This window comes from Colias eurytheme, chromosome 11 (genome assembly GCF_061535395.1).
Source record: "Colias eurytheme isolate Ceu_HAF_F1 chromosome 11, ilColEury1 Martin Lab GWU primary, whole genome shotgun sequence".
Classification (NCBI taxonomy): domain Eukaryota; kingdom Metazoa; phylum Arthropoda; class Insecta; order Lepidoptera; family Pieridae; genus Colias; species Colias eurytheme.
In genome coordinates this window covers 6348040-6371537 of record NC_142990.1, presented here as the reverse complement: position 1 = coordinate 6371537, position 23498 = coordinate 6348040, and the positions used below count along the sequence as shown (strand labels likewise).

Here is a 23498-nt window from a genome sequence, read left to right as displayed (position 1 = left end):
AAAAAAGGAAAATATTTTCAATAAAATTTTTCAATTGCAGGAGCACATGACTCAATAGAATTTTAATTCAATTACTAGATATAAATGCTTTTAATAGGATAACACCTATCGATACCGAAACGTAGTGGTGATTTTACCAGTAAATCGAGGCAATGTTTACTCAATATCTATACAGGCTATCCGGGAGGACAAGATTTGTGAAGGGACTTGTAGTTTTGCATACACTGATCACGTAAAAAATACTTAAAAAACAAAATTTCATCAAAAATGATTGCATAATTTTTCCTGAAATCCATGTTTTCTTTTCTAGCTTCGCACAACCGGCATACACCGCTTCGCTAATATGAGCATCTATGAAAACATTATCTTAAACTATAGGTCACGTACTGATAGTAAAGTTGGGCGGGTTGCTTGTTATGGATGTACACATAGAATTTTATGAATTCACTAGCGGCCCGCCCCGGCTTCGCCCGTGGTACATATGAAAAATAGATGTTGGCCGATTCTCAGACTTACCCGATATGAACAGAAAATTTCATGAGAATCGGTCCACCCGTTTCGGAGGAGTATGCAGACTAACATTGTGACACGAGAATTTTATATATAAGATATATTTGAAAAAAACTGGATCTGGAATTTTGTAAGTATTATTTTCAACGTATGCAAAACTATAACCTCTTTTGATCTTAGTATACCAACAGCGGGACACCTTGTATATGTTACCGGTAATCTATACAATCCAGGTATTTTACCATATTTACAGGTAAAAGGTACATACGTAAAGTAGTTTCTAACTTTCTAATTATTTCCTGTCTACTAAAATTGCTGCTCTATGTTTATACCTATGTAGACCTCTATCCTCTTATTCCTAAAATAACAATGAAACGTATAGCTTTTAGAATTAAAAGTATTTAATAACTATATTGAAAATGTTATAATATAATCTAATCTTTGTCTTAAATATAACTTGTCTTGTAAAATTTTATTTTATTTCTCAATAAATTTTCTTGGCTAATAGGTATAAGTAAAACAAGAACTGCAAAATATGTTTCACGGTATACATTACCGTGAAACATAATTTATAGGTCAATAATTATTATATTTGTGGGTACTGACAAAAAATCTTCAAAACTTTAGTTCCTTTAAATTTCAATAACTACTGAACCTAGCTAGCTAGCCTGTTATAAAACTACAATTTTGTATAACAGGCTCTTCATTTTTGTAGGCCGTGGGATAGTCTTAACATGTAAATAATGAAAATAATGGAAAATCTTAAATATTTTTCTAACATTCAGCTTAGTCGTCCAACTTTAAAAAAATGTAGAGGTCAGGCATTTCATTTCTTGATTTTCTTTGATATGTAGGTACATACGTAAGTTTTTTAGCTCTGTTTAGTAAAAAAATTACTTACAGTTCTGAATCAGAATTTTTTTGAACTGTCAAATGAATGGCTCTTCTATAAGTAGTAACTACTACGCAGTCACTATTCCACGCGGACGAACTCGCGGGCGTAACTACTACGCAGTCACTATTCCACGCGGACGAACTCGCGGGCACAGCTAGTTTTCAATAAAATTGTTCGATTGCAGGAACACATGACTCAATTTTATAGGTAGGCTTGTTAACATTGATAAATATAGACCATAATCTATTTTATTTTACACATTACCTGTGAAACAACAAGTACTCCAATACATTCCCTAGGCGTTGCATAGATTACCTAGGTAATGTAAGGAAAAATATTAATCATAACATTTCATACTTCGCCTGAACCTGCCAGGCATTCTATACATCGCCTAGGTATTGTATAGAATCGAGGGGGTCGCGGAGGAATTCCAACCAATAACCGCGGCCCCATCTAAAGTGGCTCGACGGAACACAGTGGGGTTTTAGTCGGTCAGAATCCTACATAACCCACGGCTCCTTCCCCGGGGGCAGTGGGTATCTTTGAAAGATTTCCCCACTATAAAAAAGGTATTGTATAGAATACCTGGATTGTAAAGATTACCGGTAACGTATTATAATATTTAGTAAACATTGGTTCGGTTTACTAGACAAAATCTCCTCAACGTATCGGTATCGATAGGTGTTATCATATTAAAATGCTTTTATATCTAGTCATTGAATTAAAATTCTATTGAGTCATGTGCTCCTGCAATTGAACAAATTTATTGAAAATATTTTCCTTTTTTTCTTTGGCATTTCCGTTACCTGAAGAGCTCAAATGTCTAATGACATGATAATGAATAAATAACAATTATTAATAACTAGCGGTCCGCCCCGGCTTCGCCCGTGGTACATATTTACGTTTTCTCTACATAAAAACCATCCTCGTACTTCAAGGAATATAATAAAAAAAGAATTATCGAAATCGGTTCAGCCGTTCTCGAGTTATGCGCTTACCAACACATTTTGCGATTCATTTTTATATATAAGATAATATACAAAATAGGTCAAGTTTGGCCAGTGTTGCAAACTAAAGGAATGCTAAATTTAATGAACACTTAGGTATATGATCAAGCTGCTAATTAATTCATTACGAATTATATAAAAATAAATTGATTTATAAATTTGCATCAATTTGTACGAGTATCTCAGTGTGCAATACAACAATAATTTCACTATGAAATTGGTAAGTACATTTTATTTTAAATTCATTTTTAATCTTCTTTTAATTGTATTTTTCTAATAATAACTCTCTTTACAGTACATCGCACTATCAGCGCTCGTGGCAGTCGCTCTTTGCGCGCCATACCACTACGAAAACGATCCGGAGATGGAAAAAGTGATCGCTCGAAGACAACTTCCAGCCCTGGAGCACGAGGAGGTGCATGACCAGTATGGTCAGTTCGCGCTGCGCTACGTGACAGCTGAGGGAACTGTGGTCTCGGAGCGAGGCCACCTCGTGCCCACAGGGAGGGGAGGATACGTGCTCGTCACTGAGGGCGAGGTCTCATACATCGGTGATGACGGTCAACTGTACATCACCAAATGGAGCGCGGGTATCGACGGCTACCACTCTGAGACCAACCACCCCCTGGTAGCACCTGAACCCGTCCAGGGTTAAGTTGCCAGTGAAAGCGCTTGATTTGACGATACGGAATTAAATATACAGTGATCATTTATAATATTTTGTTGTTTTATTTGATTTGCATTATGTTTGTTGTATTAACAATTACTATAAAAGTTTTTGCAATTACGGATGAATGCGAACACATATTATGATAAATTAGATAGTGAAGAAAATATTAATATAGGGATTGGGAAAAAAAATTATGCAGGACTTGTAAGACCTACTAAAGTTATGTATATAACTTTTTAACAATAAGTCCTATCATATTCAGTTTAAATAATAATGTGTTAATATCAATAATTGGCATATAAAATATACACTCTCACCATTTTATTAGCAAAGGATGCTAACAGAAACCAAATGTGTTTTATACTACAAGTATTAACTTACAAGTATAAGCGGTCCGCCCCGGCTTCGCCCGTGGTACCTACATGTTTAAACTATCCTATCTCTCAAGTTGGATCGAACTGCACATGGTGTGCGAATTTTATTATAATCGGTTAAGTGGTTTAGGAGTCCATTGAGGACAAACATTGTGACACGACATTTATATATATTAAGAAGATTAAGATTAAGATAATCATCGACGTCATTATAAGTAAGTATTGATTTTCTGTGATGAGAGAAAAGATAAAACTAACATTAACAAATTATACTTTGTCCATTATATTATTTGCTTTTTGACAGCTTCACGCCTATGTATAATTGTATTGTCTATGTTAAAATGTCATACAAATAATTATCGTACTTCATGGACAGGTCCCGCCCACTTAGTGATGCCTACACAGAATTATTCAATGATGGGTCGATAGATTAAAATAATCGATAGAAATACTCTGTAAAATATATCCGATACAGAAAAACTCTTCTATTATGTTATATAATTTAAACGTAAAGACAACCAAATTGTAAGATAGAAACCAATAAATAATAAAATATTAGTTTAGTTTAGTTTTAACATACAATGCATAGATATGTGGTCTTAATAATACATATCTTATTAGTACGTTTACGTTGTAATTATTATTTACGTACCTGATTCGATTTATAATAATATTTTGAATTTATAATTGAAATGCTATCACAATCGATAATCTTTTGAACATCACTTCTGGTATCACCCGTCTAGCTGTCAAAAAGCAATTCTTATAGTGGACAGACTATAATGTACGTCTCTATCTATGACGTGTAGTTGATGACATGGGCCGCACGAAAGAGTTATTATTGACACAAAAGAACTGCTTGATCCAGCAGCACCAGAATAAAAAAATATATATTGTGTTTTATGTAGTATAAGTTCTATCTACATTTTATAAAGGTGGACGACTAAGCTGAATGTTAGAAAAATATTTAAGATTTTCCATTATTTTCATTATATATATGTTAAGACTGTCCCACGGCCTACAAGAATGGAAAGAGCTGCCTGTTATACAAAATTGTAGCTTTATAACAGACTAGCTAGCTAGGTTCATTAGTTATTGAATTTAAAAAAACTAAATTTTGAAGATTATTTGTCAGTACCCATAATTATATTTCAAGGTAATGTATACCGTGAAACATATTTTATAGCTCAATAATTATTATATTTATGGGTACTGACAAAAAATCTTCAAAACTTTACTATATTTTATATGCCAATTATTGATATTAACACATTATTATTTAAACTGAATATGACAGGACTTATTGTTACAAAGTTATACATATACTTAACTTTAGTAGGTCTTACAAGTCCTGCATACTTTTTTTTTCCTCATCCCTATAATATTATTATTTTCTTCACTATCTAATTTATCATAATATGTGTTCGCATTCATCCGTAATTGCAAAAACTTTTATAAGTAGTTGTTAATACAACAAACTTATAATGCAAATCCAATAAAACAACAAAATATTATAAATGATCACTGTATATTTAATTCCGTATCGTCAAATCAAGCGCTTTCACTGGCAACTTAACCCTGGACGGGTTCAGGAGCTACCAGGGGGTGGTTGGTCTCAGAGTGGTAGCCGTCAATACCCGCGCTCCATTTGGTGATGTACAGTTCACCGTCATCACCGATGTATGAGACCTCGCCCTCAGTGACGAGCACGTATCCTCCCCTCCCTGTGGGCACGAGGTGACCTCGCTCGGAGACCACAGTTCCCTCAGCTGTCACGTAGCGCAGCGCGAACTGACCGTACTGGTCATGCACCTCCTCATGCTCCAGGGCTGGAAGTTGTCTTCGAGCGATCACTTTTTCCGTCTCCGGATCGTTTTCGTAGTGGTATGGCGCGCAAAGAGCGACTGCCACGAGCGCTGATAGTGCGATGTACTGTAAAGAGAGTTATTATTAAAAAAATATAATTAAAAGAAGAATAAAAATGAATTTAAAATAAAATTTACTTACCAATTTCATAGTGAAATTATTGTTGTATTGCACACTGTGAGATACTTGTACAAATTGATGCAAATTGATAAATCACTTTATTTTTATATAATTCTAAATGAGTTAATTAAGAACTTGAACATCTACTATGTGTTCATTAAATTTAGCATTCCTTTAGTTTGTAACACTGGCCAAACTTGACCTATATTGTATATTATTATTAATAATTGTTATTTACATTAGCATGTCATTAGACATTTGAGCTCTTCAGGCAACGGAAATGCCAAAGGAAAATATTCTCAATAAAATTGTTCAATTGCAGCACAATATGACACAATGTTAACCAGCCTACCTATAAAATTGAGTCATGTGTTCCTGCAATTGAACAATTTTATTGAAAACTGGCTGTGCCCGCGACTTCGTCCGCGTGGAATAGTGACTATGCGTAGTAGTTACTACTTGTAGTAGAGCCATTCATTTGACAGTTCAAAAAAATTCTGATTCAGAACTGTTAGTAATTTTTTTACTTAACAGAGCTAAAAAACTTACGTATCTTTCTACATATCAAAGAAAATCAAGAAATGAAATGCCTAACCTATATCAAATAGTTACTATTGTATTTATTAATAATTATAAATTATAGATGAAAATTATGATTAGTAATTAGTACTTATGTCATATCATATACGCTAAGTATATACGTATATCAATGGAGATTTCAGTATGAACCACACCCCGGACACTCCATACAAAATCATCGTTTTGACAGTCACACTGTAGAGACTGCAAATGTGTGTGTTAACGCTTTATGGTTGGCACATTTTTGACTAGCGTAAAAAAAAATTCGCGTTTTTCTGATGAAATACATCCGTAAACAGCACAATATCTAACCATTTTCTACGAAAAACGATAGGTAATCACAAATCCAAAATAATAAAATTACTTTAAGTCAATTTGATTAATGTTGTCAATCTTCGTTGCGTATCGTCCCAGTAGAAAAATATGGATCATTTTTAGACTGATCGTGCGGGGGAGGTAAGTGTTTAATTTTGGCGGGAGGCGAAGAGTGTCCATTCTGTAGCGTTTAGCTACTATTATTTATTCTGTGGTATGAACATTAACTTGTAACAAGAAAATATGACGTTGAATGACGCCTGTATGTTTTTTATCCCTTTATGTTCATACTGAAATCTCCAGTGTATTAGATATAGATAAGCTTCTTGACGTATATCGAAAATCAAGAAAGAGAGTTTCGATCGAAATTCGAAATTTACGTAAAATTTCATTTGATTATGTCATATTATTTAAAAAAAAAAAAAAAAAACCTCAAGGCAACGAAGAATCGCTGGGAAGTTTGTAAGCAAAATTATTTATTCCTTTTTTTTTCTACATCCATAATATTACCTACATTCCTACATCAAATAAATTTTATAATTGCAAAAGTTTGCATGTGTGTTGATATTATGTCGGTGTGTTCGTGATAGGTATTATCTATAACTTCTATAAGTTTTTTTCTCCTTGACATCTTTTAAGTTAGGCCGTAACCGTGCACAAATGTATTTACAAAAAAAAAAGACGGGTTGCACTTGGGTTGCACTCCGGGAGTGCCGGCAGAAGTGAAAACTTGATTATTAACGTTCAGCTTATTTGATATTTTGGAATGGTATCCGTCTTACGCATGGAATATAAGGGCTAAAAAAAATAAGTCCGTCTTACGCTTTTTCGATCAGGCCACGTGTCCTGACGCGAGTTTAAGATTTTATACCCAACGCCGCTAAAGAAGTTTTCATTTCAAAAATTGCCAAAGGCCATGGCTATGTGACTTTGAGTCCAGCTTGAAATTTCCAGAGTGTGTCTATCCTTCCGCTCCCATATCCCCTCTTCTTACACAAACTTTCAACCCTTCCCTTTCCACCCCTAGTAAATCGCAAAACCGATTTTGATGTAAGCCATGTCTAATTGTACCTACTTGTACCTACTTGTACGTTATATCCTGTCGTTTGACATGCTACATTTGGTTTATTTGTCCCCACTATCACCCCTAAAGTGCCCTATATGTAATAAACGGATGAACCGATTTTGATAAAACATAACTAGATAATTGTAATTCACACGTTGCCCGTTCATATTTTGATATGCCGCTTGAGTATATTATTTGACCACATATTTTGATTATTCAATAAATGGATTTACCGAATTGAATAAAAATAATACTAACTGTACTTCTAACTGTACTTGTACTTTCATTAGATATGTCAATTGGGTATATTTGACAACATGCGTTTTTTCATTCTCACTTTTACCCCTATAATATACCTAGGTATAATAAATGGATGAACCGATTTTGGTTAAATATGCCTAATTATACATCACACGTCATGCGGCATGCCCTTATGTCACTTTAACAAAATTCATTTTTTATTCCCACTTTTATATACGAATAAAATAAATAATAATTAATAGTAATATACAATATAGGTCAAGTTTGGCTAGTGTTGCAAACTAAAGGAATTCTAATTTTAATGAACACTTAGGTATATGATCAAGCTCCTAATTAATTCATTAAGAATTATATAAAAATAAAGTGATTTATAAATTTGCATCAATTTGTACGAGTATCTCACAGTGTGCAATACAACAATAATTTCACTATGAAATTGGTAAGTACATTTTATTTGAAATGAATTTTTAATCTTATTTTAATAATTGTATTTTTTCTAATGATAACACTTTTTACAGTACATCGCACTATCAGCGCTCGTGGCAGTCGCTCTTTGCGCGCCATACCACTACGAAAACGATCCGGAGACGGAAAAAGTGATCGCTCGAAGACAACTTCCAGCCCTGGAGCATGAGGAGGTGCATGACCAGTACGGTCAGTTCGCGCTGCGCTACGTGACAGCTGAGGGAACTGTGGTCTCCGAGCGAGGTCACCTCGTGCCCACAGGGAGGGGAGGATACGTGCTCGTCACTGAGGGCGAGGTCTCATACATCGGTGATGACGGTGAACTGTACATCACCAAATGGAGCGCGGGTATCGACGGCTACCACTCTGAGACCAACCACCCCCTGGTAGCACCAGAACCTGTCCAGGGTTAAGTTGCCAGTGAAAGCGCTTGATTTGACGATACGGAATTAAATATACAGTGATCATTTATAATATTTTAAATTAAAAAAAAATAAATTATAAAAAATAAATATGTAGATTTATTTGAATAAATTTATAAACTGAATATATTATTTATCTATACTAATAAAGAGGAAAGGTTTGTAATTATGTATGTATGTATGGTTTTCAACCATAAACTAATGGACCGATTTCAAAAATTCTTTCACCAGTAGAAAGCTGCATCTTCACTTAGCAACATAGGATAGGCTATATTGCATTTTCAAAAAAAATAGATATCATTACCAAAAATGCAATAATGTAACCCAAGGTGCAAAAAATAATTTAATAAAAGTTCTGTCATCACGTGAACTGCGGAATCTATTGAAAATAGAACAAAAAATATTCTACGGTATTATAGAATGGATCAATATCTACAAGAAAGTCCGCGATACCATAATATGTCCATCTTCAGTAGTTATGTTACTACAACAAGTTTTTTACGTTTTCAAAGTAAATAGAAGTGCCGACAGTAATCAAACCATGTTATCGATACACAATACATATTAATCCTTATCCCATTAAATGATGTTTTATTATAGACTCTTTCAATATCAGCATAATACTTTTTAAATTAAAAAAATTGGATAATCCATTCAAAAGATATAACGAATTTTTGAAAGTGTCCATCTACATGCCATCTACAGAAAATATGGGGTGAAGGTGGTTTTCATGTGCTTAAAAATTAAACCTATAGTCCAACCTATAATAGTAGACTTTTCACTGTCACGATATCGCTATCTATGCGGGTGAAACCGCAGGTCATTGCTAGTTCGTTATAAACTCAATCACACAGAATATATGAAATGTCTCTTTTAATGAGGATAATCGTCATGAAATATGTTGGATCTTCTTACAGTGCATTTACAGCAAACAAACATCGAGCTAGAGCTAGATCAAGAGCATTCTTTCGTGATCTATTAAACTCTTAAAGACAACACTGAATACGAGTATACTCTTAAATTTCGAGTAAACTCGTATTCAGTGTTGTTCAGTTTTAGAACATTGCATATATTTTTTTCTAACGAACTAAGAACATCGAAAGAATGTTCTACGCCTGTATACACTAAAATTATTTGACATATTGGGGTTAAAATTTTAATTCACTCATTTGATCTAAATGCAGCGTTAAAGAATTTCAATTTTATAATTGGCTTTGCAACTGTCTTGTAATTCGGGAATTATACATAATATGTAGGTTGGAACAACGCATTTTTATCGTCAATTTATCAAATAATCGTTTATTATATTAATAGTATTCCATCGGTGACCCTTATAGAAAAGGTTTATGAAAGTAGGTGTAATAAATAATTTTAATTTCTGAGCACTTACGAAGGTACGTTACAGAGAAGTTTAGTTTAAAAAAAAGACATATCATAGATAATAGATATATATAATAGAGATATAGATGTATTCTATGAACATCATTTTTGTTAGAATAACCACAAAAAGCGCACCATTTTATAGTTCCTATTTATTTTGTAGACGATTGGTACAAAACTGTAATAAATAATAATATACCATTGTATAACGATTGAATTTTTTTGAAAGGCGTTAAATATTGATATCTGCATCCGCCTGTTCGTATTTAATTGCAATTATTCTCTGACAAACCTTTATTACGATCAGTAGGTATTTTTGAACTACTCAAATTATTTTCATGAAGCTGATGGAAAGCTCAGTGTAACGTGAAATTCAAAATTCATTGTTTTTAATAATAAATGTAAGTATATAGAATAATATTAGATATATTGTGTTCATTTTTTGTTTTTCAATTCTAATTATACTTTAGATTTAGTGTATGATATAAATTGCATTAGCATACATTTACTATATTGATAAGAAGTGATAAATTATATGTTTTTTTTTGCACTTAAACATTGCTTTAAGTCTGACTTCAATGAAAAATGTCAGTATTTTTTGTAAAATGTAAAATAAAATTAAATTGCAAAAATAATCATTAATTATAATTGTGCATTACAATGTGACTTTACTATTTAGTATTTACATATGAAAGTAAGAAAAATAAAATATCATAGGTAGGTATACTTAACTGTTTATTTGTTCGGGTGTCGGTAAATTATTATGCTAACAACTTCAATAGGTTTTATGGGTTCTGGTGCTTTCAAAGGGTGGCTGCTTTCCACTTGGTAACCATCAATGCCAGCGCTGTATTTGCTAATTTACGAGTCGCCATCGCGGAGATCGAAGGAGATTTCGCCTTCAATTATCAATTTATGATGGTTTTATTAAAAAATAACTACTTACTTTCTTTACCCAAATTGAGGGGCACAATAACATTCATCACATAGTGAATGTTGTTAGTTGTTTATTGTTATTTTTGTTAATGTTTACATGCTATTGAGAGCTTTAACTATTGAAATAGGTACTTACAAAAGGTAAAAGTTTAAAAATCGTTATCATAAACTTTTAACTCTTCTTCTTGCAAACAACAGTTAAGGCTAGCTTTATATATCTAGTTACTAGCGACCCGCCCCGGCTTCGCACGGGTGCAATGCTGATACTAAATACACTACAGAAAAACTGTGAACGTTGTACATATAAAAACAGTGGCGCGCTCCGGCTTCGCACGGGTATAAAATAGATAGCCGGGCGGCCAGCCGGTACCGCTGCAAACGCTACGTCCCGCAATTTTTAAATCTGTAATATCTTCGAAAATATTCACTTAAATCATACGGTGTAACGGGCCATATAGATCTATATTAAATGAACAATGTATTCAAGGTATTTAATTGGTTAAGGATTAATGCTGTATTGGTTAAAATCGCATCGAAAATTAGCCATTATTTGTCGTAAAAAGTAAATGACAAAAAAAAAGTTATTGTGGGTTATCCATAAGAGATAGAAATATACCATCACGGACTTTTCTGTAGACCTTTTCAATGTGTATAATAATTAGTACATTATTTTGATAAAACTCGTAGGGTTCAGCCTGCGTTTGCAATGTAAGCGGAAAAAATGTAATTTTTTACGACATCACATTAGAAACCTCAAAAATAACAGTACTTCTCCACTATTTAATGGATGTTATTATACATATAAACCTTCCTCTTGAATCACTCTATCTATTGAAAAAAACCGCATCAAAATCCGTTGCGTAGTTTCAAAGATTTAAGCGTACAAAGGGACATAGGGACATAGGGACAGGGAAAGCGACTTTGTTTTATACTATGTAGTGATAGTGATGATGATATAGCTAACGGGTATTTTTATAATATACCTACTTACATATGAATTTTTGGTAAATACTGCTTTGATTTACATGGTTTTATTCGCTCTTAATATTCACACATTATATTATGTTACCTGACCTTTACATGAGCTATAATTCTTTCATTTACAATATCACATAATTCTTCATAGATTTTTAAATATTTGTACGATACTAAATATCCCTAGACTTTGTTGATGTGTGTATGATGGTAAGAATGTGCTAAGTATCTAATTTTCATTTAAATAATAATAAAATGCATTATAAACTACTAGATTTCCGCCCGCGGCTTCGCCCGCGTTTTCAAAGGAAAACCCGCATAGTTCCCGTTCCCGTGGGATTTCCGGGATAAAACCTATCCTATGTGTTAATCCAAGTTACCCTCTATATGTGTGCTAAATTTCATTGTAATCGGTTCCGTAGTTTTTACGTGAAAGAGTAACAAACATCCATACATCCATACATCCATACATCCATACAAACTTTCACATTTATAATATTATTAATAGGATGTGCAATAATGTATGTTTTATAGAATTATTGTGTCATTTAACAACTACACCTATAAAAATGCTACAATTTTGTAAACAAAATAATAATTTATAACAAAACGTGATGTCTATGGGGATTCTCGTGACTAAATTGATTTCCTATATTGCATTAACTTCACGCATCTTATTCGTATTGTAATATATTATGTTATAAATATCGAACTAACTGTACTTAGTGTATTCACCTATATCATTAAATAGAAACTTTTTTCTATATTCTATTAATATTTACTTATTTAGCTACATACCTAATGATAGAGTTCGTTTTTCCTTTAAATACAGTTTCATCGTTACATTGACAACATCGGTTGAGCTAAATTATTTGTCATAAATAACACATTATATGCACAAGAACCGTAACTTAAAATTATAACTCAAACAAATGATGTCAAGCGGAAACTTAATATTCGATACTTTGCAGCTATGCTATTTATTTAGTTCTTCAATAGTATCTTCATGAAGCACTTCAATACTGCTCTATATATTTATAAACGGATTTAAAATAACAACATTATCTGGATGGTATATTATACATAATGGAATTTTTCGTGTTATATCATGCAAATACAAATAATTGCAATTAAAATTAATGCCAGAAAATTGACAGAGAGCTCCTAATTATAGTCGATTGAGGATGGTAAAATCTGTGATAAAAGCTTTGAAAAAACCAAATCTATTTTGGTTGAGGATGCGAAATGCCCCTTTTGTGTATATGTACTATAAAATCAAAAAAGAGCGTGTGTTCCGAGCACACGAGTCAGAAGTGAAATTTCTTTGGCAAGATTCAAAGGTACCAAAATCGTCGCTTTACTCTATCATGTGACGGTATTCGGTAACGGCCTTGAAATTTTACTCTCAACGCGCCTAAGAAGATTCACTTCTATGTATAATAAAAATAATATTCATTAAAAATTATATTGCATACAAGTCTCATTCAGATCGCTTACGAGTATGCAATATATGTCACTATCCTCTTACAGTCTACGGCAAACAGCCGTAGTAGTATATTTTTAACATATTTTAATCGCACATCCTTGTAAAGCTTCCTGGAGTAATTTATCATTATTGTACAATAATTTAATTACGTGAAGCACTTAACCTTTGTTAACATATAAAGCATTCGATCAGCTTATATAATATAACTTATAATAATACCATAAACAAGGAATTAATCATTAATTATGGAATTAATACAAAATATAAAAATACTCGCCAATCATAAAATAATCTAGGTACAAAAATATATACACAAATATTCACATTTACTATAATTGTAGTTAGGTCAGACGATTTAACTATGTCAACTCATGGTAGAGGTACTGATGAAATAAATCAGATGATAATAAAAATAAGAGCTTTCCATTATTATCATTTAAATAGATATTTTTCTTAAATTTGAAGTATCGGCCAATACTATGTTTCTATGTATAATACTAGTTACGTTTCTATAAAATTTACATGCGCATAATATGTACTAGAAAGGACCAGACCTTCTTAAATAATAAGCATTTGTACTAATGCCTACGATCACTGCTCACGATTTTAATTATTATTGTACAAAATATAGTAGTTATGCTAAAATAAAATTAAAGTCGAAAAAATTTAGTGTAAGTATTCAACTTTCAATAGAAATTAATACCTATATTTTATATTGATACTATAACTTGTAAGCGTTTAGAAATATAAAGTCTCATAACATTTTTACAATTCATACACATATATCAAGGAATCATTAAAATATTAAAATTATAGTAAATCCACATAAAACACACGTATGACGCGCTATTGGCCTTAGAGATTCTCTAAAAAATTGTCAAAACAAGAAATCAATGCATCATTGCGTCATTGGTCGTCACAAATAATAACTCAACAGTAATTACACCGCTACATATTGCCAACCGAATCAAATATATATTTGTTGAGTAATGGTTTATTTTTAACCTTCTCAACAAAATATAGTAAAGTTTACAAAAATTGTCCGTATCTACTATCAATTCCTAAATTTCAACCTTGATTTGTCTCGGTAATTGTAAAATAAACATTAAACACTCAATACATTACACACTGACCTTTATCAATTTATTCAATACGTTATATTGAAATTATATAATTGTGGTCAATGTAGCTTTTCTTTTAATATTAGCGTCGGTGATTTGTTCAGTTCAGTATTCTGAAAATCTTGGTTTATACTTTTTCAGCGCCGTTTTTTGTCGTAGTTGGGTTTAAGTTTTTTTTTTACTTTTTTACTATTTATAAAAATAAAGAAGCAAATTATGAAAACGTCACCTACCTAAAATTTTCAAACAATACTCACGTACTCGCGTAAAAAAATATTATAATATTTTTTAATGACTTGTTTTTTTCTTCTTATAAATAATTTTGACATAAATAAAAGTACAAAACATAGCGCCTACGATGTCTTATATTAAACAAAATAATCAGAGCGAGATAAGTGAGCCCTAATGTATTTTTATGTTTTCAATAATAGTACACCGAAAAAATTTTCGGGTACCTAATAATACTTCACTGAATTAGGTTTTAAGTGTTGTGTCACTGTTAGCCCAGAAGGCTACAGCTTACAGCTTAACCGGGCTTATCACACTGTATCGTATTGTTATTGGTGTACCTTGTAATTGGCGTATAGTATTGTATAATGTTCTATTTAATTTATGTTTAGCTGTAAGGTACCTTTTAGAAATAAATAAATAAATAAATAAATAAATCACTAGGTTTTTTTGTATTGTCGATAGGGAAGCGCTTGACCACAATAATTATTGTTAATTTTATATCTTAATACTTTTATAAAGGCGAAAGTTTGTAAGTATGGATGTATGGATGTATATGGATGTATGGATGTATGGATGTATATGGATGTATGGATGTATGGATGTTTGTTACTCTTTCACGTAAAAACTACTGAACCGATTACAATGAAATTTAGCACACATATAGAGGGTAACTTAGATTAACACAGAGGATAGGTTTTATCCCGGAAATCCCACGGGAACGGGAACTATGCGGGTTTTCCTTTGAAAACGCGGGCGAAGCCGCGGGCGGAAATCTAGTAGCTTATAAATGGTAAGTTTGACAATTAATTTGAAAACTTAGCGATCTCTTCGAAAGCACCACTACCATAATCACTGGTATATAATAATTTTAAGGATTCATGTATTTACTATTTAGTAATCAACATAACATTTATGATTTCCCACTTTATTTCTTGAAGCATTTGCTACTGCATCTCAATCACCAGTAGAGTTCGGCGTATTGCACATTTACACGAATAAAATTGCCTTGGTAATCAGATCTTATTTTCAAATTTAATAAATTAAAATTGTATATATTGTAAATATAACTCGTCTAATTTTTTTCAATCTTCAAACTCAAGAAAATCAACAAAAACAGAATCTGAAAATAAATAAGTACCTACTTTACTTTCCTAAGTTTAGTTTTTCTTATTTTATTTTAACACGATCGCCATATAATATTATTTTTATTAGGTAAATAGATTAGTATGCTCTAATAAATAAACATAATTACTCATAGAAATTCGATTACTTTAATTTGATTAATTGTGAACACAAGTGTACACAATCTATTATCACTCACACATCCGCGCTATATTTATAACCATAATCTGCTGTAATACAGCATTGATTGAGTAAAATCAATATTTTTTTAATCGTAGTGAATACCTTTAGATCAGATCTCACGGATGAGTTAATAAATTACGTTTGCCAAAGTATCGGCGCAGTCTTGTGCGGACATTTGCGCAATAGGCCGCATGCGGGCGCTTATGTTTTTATACAATATATAAGGTAAAAAACATAAAAATTATTTCATACAATAGGATAAACTATAGTTTTAATGCTTAATTATTCGCGTAAGCGGTAAGTCTTTTGATGTCTAAAAATTTTATCTATTTCAAATATTAGTTGACGATGAATAGATTATATTTTGTATCGTAGAACATTAATTGTCATATGCTAATTTAAAATTAACGTTAATAACTTTTTGTTTGATTCATATAACATTTACATGCGTACACTCTGCTCCTTTTTTGTCCAGAGTGTTACGTTTTTTGGTTTAGATAAATAGTTCATATACGTATGCAAATAAATAAAAATAATGTACAATTAATTAAGTTAATTATTGGTTAAACTTATGTAGTTGTAAATTTAATAATATTTTTGCACTTTAGAACATTACATATAATTTAATATTTTTAATAATTTTGCTAAATAAATAATATTTATTTGCAATACATAATTACTTAAGGCGGAAGTTTAAAATATATTTACAAGTTATATTGTACAATCAATTTCTTCCGATGGCCAAGGTAATCTTCTAATTTGCAATTCATGAGGCATAAAAATAAAATATTTTTGAAAGAATTACAAAATTACAACAAATTCATTGTATTAACCTTTAAATTACAACAATAAAGTTGATTGTTTATTACAGAAATAGTCAATTTTGACATATAATATAATTAATAGGTAGTTATAACTTCTTTTTATACAAGTTACCAGACTAGCAAAATATATAAATTTTCCTAAATTTACATAATAATACTCATCCTTTGATTAATAACAGATTGTATTGTTAGAATCGAGGTGAAATTTATAGAAGTTTGGATCAATAAATGTCATATTTTTATATGTACCTACAAAGAAAAGTATCCTCCAAGGATAGCTATTTATTTGTCTTAAATGTACCGTGGTGCCCATACATTATTGACAGAAACAGTTATAACACTAAGAAGTATGACAACATCTTATCGTATACTCGAATACCCAAACTATGCAAATTAATATATGTACTTCATTTATATCGCAGCCTTACAACTCTATTTTACAAAATATAATTATTACAGATGGCTGTAAAGTGCTATTATTTGCAATTCTTACCATTGCTTAGGTATTCTGTCCATGTCATAATCACTATAACAAAATCATTATTACTGTTGATGAAATATCTACTTTTAAGAAAATAAGAACCTACTAAAGAATAAAGCAACCATGCAGACAAAAAAAGAAATAATTTGATTTGGTATTCATTTGATAACATTACCACAGTATAACTTTGGAATACTTCGCTATAAATAAATAAATAAATAAATAAATCATTTATTGCATAAAAACATGGTACATACAAAGATATTAAGATCAAAACTAAAGAACATTCATGTTTTTACTATAGCTACATAGCATACAATATTATTATGTAATTCACAATATTATATATCTATACCTACATATAATAAATCTGTAGAAGGGTCAATTCTGTACATTGAAAATATTGAAAAAATAAATAGTAGGGGGTGTTACTGGATCGATACCAGACCCAAATATATGATAAAAAAAATTTTTGTCTGTCTGTCTGTCTGTCTGTCTGTCTGTATGTGAAGGCATCACGTGAAAACTAACGGTTCGATTTCGATGAAACTTGGTATAATTATACCTTATTATCCTGGGCATAAAATAGGATACTTTTTATCCCGGAAAAATACGTAGAAAAAAATAAATCTTAATTTTTCCGCGCGGACGGAGTCGCGGGCGGAAGCTAGTTTATTAATATTTTAATAACATAGGCAAGCTATAAAAACATATAACAATAACCGTAAATAAATAAATTGACACATTTACCTACAACGCGGCAACGTCTTCAATCAAAATAGTAAATATATATATGTATGTAGTTATTATATACTGCCGTTGAAACATACTAACATTTTGCCATTCATGGTGCGTTCTTGAAAAAATACACGCAGACCACAGTATGTTAAAATCTAAGGTTAAAATATTCAATTGTAATTTGTAACTATACATTTTACTTGTAAGCTAAAATACGGTCTAAGAATTTAATACATTTTCAACCATACTTACAGAATTTTATCGTTATTTATGCAATTCAATTTCTTATCGAGCAAAAGCGAACCACTGCTAAGTGCTAACCAACTATCTCATTGTTTTTCAGATTTAACATGACTGCGGCCAAGAGGTTTCTTTTAATTCTGGGTATCATTGGACTAACACTTCAAGTAAATGGGGTGGACAAGTTTACAGATGAGAACAGGCCCTATGAATTCGGTTTTTCTATAGACGGCGAACAGCATCGCCACGAGAAAAAAGGTACATATCATACGCAAGTTCATGGTCACATATACGGATTGTGGGTTAAATAATCATATATTTAGATTCAGTCATAGCTATTAAGTCATAACTCGCTTTTTGAGACTTGACGTCGCCACGAGCCAATATTATAAATAGTCAATCTTTATTATGAACAATTAAAAACGATGACACGTATGTATGGATTTATCAAATAAAAAAAACTTCTTTATTGCTAAATTTAGATGTAGTATTTATTACAAAAACATTTTAACACTTTTAACAAATATTGATTATTTGACATTTTCACAAAAATGCAAAATACATAAGTTTATTTAATTAAGCATAGGAAGACACTTATATTATAATTTATTAATCTCTAAGCGACCACCTTTTCGACAAATAGTTTCATATTTTTAACTTGTAACTATGCAGTATAAACTGAGATAATATTTGTAAATCGTGATGACAAAATTTATGTAATGTGCATATATCTTTATTTTATTACGTGTAGTAAGTAATATGGTCTATATCGTGCATTATGCTATAGGAAAATTAGATGTATATGAATTTGATTATTCAAATACTGACATAATCACGTCATGCCTTGAAGTGTGTAAATAAGTAAAGTTCTAAATGTAATGGCAAAATTCTGAAAATGGAATACTGGTGGTCAAGGTCGCACAAAAAATTAATGATGATATAAATATATCTAGTGGTTCAGACTGGCACCAATAGCACACCAATAGGTAGTTAGTAAAATTGTTGTAAGACTTCAAAATTATTATTAAATTGAGACAGTATAGAATTTATTAACAGATACTAGCTAACTCTACATTTCTATTCAAAAATCTGTCTGCTTTTATGAAAAAACGTACTTGACTATTAAATTTTCAGATGAGAATGGAATTATTATGGGAGAGTTTGGATTTATAACAGCAGATGGAGTGTATCACGTCACTGTGTACGCTACTGATGAACAAGGACGGTTCAAAATATTGTCTATGAAAAATATCCGCGTAAAACCATGTAAGTTTTAAATTTTATGTTGTAAATATATGTTTTAGTTTTAAATTCTATAGTGGTTCATTAATATTGTCTTAATGGCTAATAATATTTTTAATTAAATTACACTTATAAAATTTCACAGATCCCTCGGCGGCTTCTCAAAACGCTCGGCAAGGACATTCTTTGTCATTGCCAAATACTCAGAACAGTTTACCAGCATCAGCAAGTAGAATTTCAACTCCAACGAATGAAGCAAAACAACAACTTCAATCAGAATTCATTCGACCTGAGAATGATAAAAATTCTAAAGTTTCAACGTTCCAATTACCACCTGCGTCACCGGTTAAATCATGCTCTCATTGTAGCTTACCAACTACGACAACATTAGCACCTAAATTTGCAAACCCAATATCACAATCATATGATTCGCAAAGAAATCAAGCAGAAACGTTGTCAAGTTTTAATAATGAACAAAATAAAAACGTACAAAATACAGAAAACAATAATTACAACCAAAATACGTATAGTAATGGACAGCCAAATAACCCCGCATATGGTACAAATAACAACCCAATACTCAACAATGGACCTAATACTCAATATCCTCAAGATTACAATTCTAATGTCCAGAATTCGCAAAGTGTGTCACAGAGTGGATATGGGTTGGAAAATAATCCTTCATATGGAAATGTGGCTCCCTCACCAGTTGGATTAAATCAACAAATATCTAATTTCAATAGTAATATCAATCAAGATTCTAGTGGTTTAGGAAATAATGGCGTTTCATCATATCCAGGTACAATACCAGACACACAAGTAAATGCTCAGAAACCAAATGAATTTGCAAACCCAATATCACAATCATATGATTCGAAAGCGAAATTTGAAAATAACCCAACAGGTTTTTCAGGAAGCCGTAACCCAAAAAGATATGAACCAGAATCTGGATTAGTTGGTCCCCAAAATGCATTGCCAGGAATAAATCAAAATGCATTAGAGTCAACGAATTTACCTGAAATACCGCCGGAAAAACCTATGCTTATTTCAGCACAAATGCAAATTGTCGATAAGAACACAGATATTTACCACAAAAACCCAGGTGAAAGCGATGGCTTACCAGAAGGCGTCACAAAAGATTATATGGAGCAAGTTTTATATGTATTTAATTACACGGTTGGATTCCATGGACATTTCGAGAAGGGTTATGCCAACGGTGCAAAGCAAGGTTATTATTATGTAACAGGCAGAAATGGTGTAAGAACTCGTGTTGATTATGAAGCTGATGAAAAGGGATTCCGCCCAAAAATTAGTCAAGAAGTGCTTGATATATTATCTGATGAAGTGCCAAAACCTGAGACAGAAAAGGAATCAAAATATGGGCTTAAGAGTTATGAATTTAAGTGGCTGTATTTTCCAGTTGAATCAAAGCAACAAAAATAGTATAAAGAATATCTGCAAATTATAAACTACGATACCAATCCCTCGTACTGGGAAGACTGAAAATTCTCAATATTTTACAAACAACACAACGTTGTCTATTATTTAAATAATAACGAAATGATGGTCAGCTCCGAGTAAAAATAAAACGGACATTAATTTATTGTTTTATAAGATAGTAACTCTTATCATTCATATAATTATCACTGCCATTTGTTACTGCCAATATTTTTTGGTGCTCAAATATGTAAGTTAATATAATTAACTATGTTTACGTGGTGTTTACGTGTATGTGAAAATGTGTGAATATGTCAAAATATAATTTTGCGTGTAACAAAAAGCTAGGCGCATCTACATTCAATACACAACTACTTTGAATTCTTGTATCCATTATCCGTAAATATCTAACTTTAAGCAATACTTAATATTATTATATCCTTAATCAACATACTGCTAAAATTATAAATGGCGTTAAACATTAAATATTCTATAATGTGATAGATTAAATACATAAGTTATATTTTTAAATAAATATCGCTTATTTCATTTATTTTCCTTATTTATCCTTCATAACCCTCGCATTTTAGTTATTTATGCTTAAGTTAAATATATACAATATTCGATGTTCTCACTGCTAATGCCATGATTTATGTTCTTTTTATATGAAGAATTTCATAAATAAATAAACAAGTTATTGTTCCTAATAATATAAAACTTATTAGGTTCTAAGGTTTATTAAGCTGCCATCTGTTGAATATTATCATAAAGAAATAATCAATACGTATTGCGGTATTGAGCTTAAGCCGCTCTCCGCCTCTGCTTAATCAGAATAGTGAGCTGCTTTAATACATAGTATATCCTCTGACTATAGATGGCGTTAATTAGCGCTGAATGATAAAATCATAATATGAAGGTGGGAATACACCTATCACGCACAACACTGCCACTTGTTACATTTTTTTATTTTTTATTATCATTCATTTTTTTTCCTTACTTTATGTTTTGCTTAAAAAGTGAAGTCCCGTGTCCCCGTAGTGGGGTAGGGGGCAGATGCATTATTCATACATCTGTTTCACTGATCGATTTTTCTTTAGGTGTTAGGATGTTTTGCTTGCTCGTCATCAAATATTGTTTTTTTGTCTTTGTGCCATAGTATATGTATGATTATGTATTCTATTTATATAATACTAGCGGTCCGCCCCGGCTTCGCCCGTGGTACATATGAAAAATAGATGTTGGCCGATTCTCAGACTTACCCGATATGCACAGAAAATTTCATGAGAATCGGTCCACCCGTTTCGGAGAAGTATGCAGACTAACATTGTGACACGAGAATTTTATATATAAGATGTACTTAGGTATGTATATGTTTATTATATATCATATGTATGTATATGTGTATTTTATTTATTTGTATTATAATTTATGCATTTATGTATATAGTAGGTATATTTGATACTTAAATAATTTTATTTATTTATTAGGTATAATTATTATCATTATTTTTTTTTCTCTTCTTTTTGCACTATCCCATTAACATCATACATTTCCTTTCCCATCAGGTTGCCTGGTAGAGATTGCTGCTTAGCAATAAGGCCGCCTCTTGTACAAACTATGCCTTCCTTTTGTATTTTAATGTTATTTTTGTCCTAATTTTGTTTGTGCAATAAAGTGTTATAAATAAATAAAATAAACACAAATTAAGCGCTCCAAGAGTAGAAATAACATTAACGATTAGAGTGATTACGACCATTAAATCATTTTTGATTTGATCCATTGAAATGTTACATTTTTTAGGCCTAACCTTGCATTTTTTAGAGGATGCAATTTTGTTTTTTTGATATGTAGGGGGGGTCAGTGTGAAGCTATCACCAAGTTTGTGGGGTCGCCACCCTTGTCCCACGGCCGCCATCTTGAAAATAGCGGTTGATATGGTTTTTACGATATATCTCTTAAACTATTCATTTGATAAAAAAAAATTGTTTACATTATTTGTTGCAAATTAAATACTCTACAACTTTGATCCTGCAACTTTTTGTCGTAGAACTATAAATAAAAAAGTTATAAGCGAAAATGTTCAGAAATTAGAGATATTTAATATTTATATTTCTCAATAAAACTTTTTTTTATAGTTTTACGTAGAAATGATATTTGACCATTTTTGTAGATTGTTTTTCGAGGAACAACTTTTATATACAACATTTTTTCATTAATTAAATAGCTAAGGTTTTACAGCGCTCCGAAGTGAGTACTAATTTTCAGTACTCTGAACTATGGTGGTCAACCCCTACACATCAAAAAAATAAAATTGCGTCCTCTAAAAAATGCAACCCCAAATGTAACTTTTCAATGGACCAATAGACGAGTCAATAAGATAAGCTATTACCCAAAAAATATTTAATAATATAAATATGTATGTATAGCAACTTAATAGATGATTTAATTAATCAGTTTCAATTGGACGTAAGTAAAACAGATCTCTATATTATAGGTACCTGCCTAGGTGAGTTTTTACACTTATAGGTACCTACTTGTACATATTAAGAAAT

At 31.5% G+C, this 23498-nt stretch overlaps 4 protein-coding genes across 5 annotated transcripts; 3 read left to right on the top strand and 1 right to left on the bottom strand.

Annotated features, from left to right (window-relative positions):
- Positions 1–2623: 2623 nt before the first annotated feature.
- Positions 2624–3113, top strand: LOC149904635 (flexible cuticle protein 12-like). Its single transcript, XM_090107074.1, has 2 exons — positions 2624–2632; positions 2708–3113. Exons 1-2 carry the CDS (start codon positions 2624–2626, stop codon positions 3065–3067), a joined length of 369 nt encoding a protein of 122 aa, XP_089963200.1. The 3' UTR covers positions 3068–3113.
- Positions 3114–4992: 1879 nt separating this feature from the next.
- Positions 4993–5505, bottom strand: LOC149904634 (flexible cuticle protein 12-like). The gene is made up of 2 exons (XM_090106827.1): positions 5464–5505; positions 4993–5388 (listed from the first exon to the last, which is right to left on the bottom strand). The coding sequence occupies exons 1-2, from the start codon at positions 5470–5472 to the stop codon at positions 5029–5031; spliced, it is 369 nt and encodes a 122-aa protein (XP_089962953.1). The 5' UTR covers positions 5473–5505; the 3' UTR covers positions 4993–5028.
- Positions 5506–8060: 2555 nt separating this feature from the next.
- On the top strand, positions 8061–8577 carry LOC149904633 (flexible cuticle protein 12-like). Its single transcript, XM_090106839.1, has 2 exons — positions 8061–8102; positions 8182–8577. The coding sequence occupies exons 1-2, from the start codon at positions 8094–8096 to the stop codon at positions 8539–8541; spliced, it is 369 nt and encodes a 122-aa protein (XP_089962965.1). The 5' UTR covers positions 8061–8093; the 3' UTR covers positions 8542–8577.
- A 7577-nt stretch (positions 8578–16154) lies between these two features.
- Positions 16155–21221, top strand: LOC149904632 (uncharacterized). 2 transcript variants are annotated; one of them, XM_090107459.1, is made up of 4 exons: positions 16155–16209; positions 18371–18525; positions 19402–19533; positions 19655–21221. In XM_090107459.1, exons 2-4 carry the CDS (start codon positions 18378–18380, stop codon positions 20950–20952), a joined length of 1578 nt encoding a protein of 525 aa, XP_089963585.1. In that variant the 5' UTR covers positions 16155–16209; positions 18371–18377; the 3' UTR covers positions 20953–21221. The 2 variants fall into 2 exon arrangements, with proteins under 2 accessions (XP_089963585.1, XP_089963584.1); XM_090107458.1 differs by lacking the exon at positions 16155–16209 and adding an exon at positions 16253–16281.
- The last annotated feature ends 2277 nt before the right edge of the window (positions 21222–23498 follow it).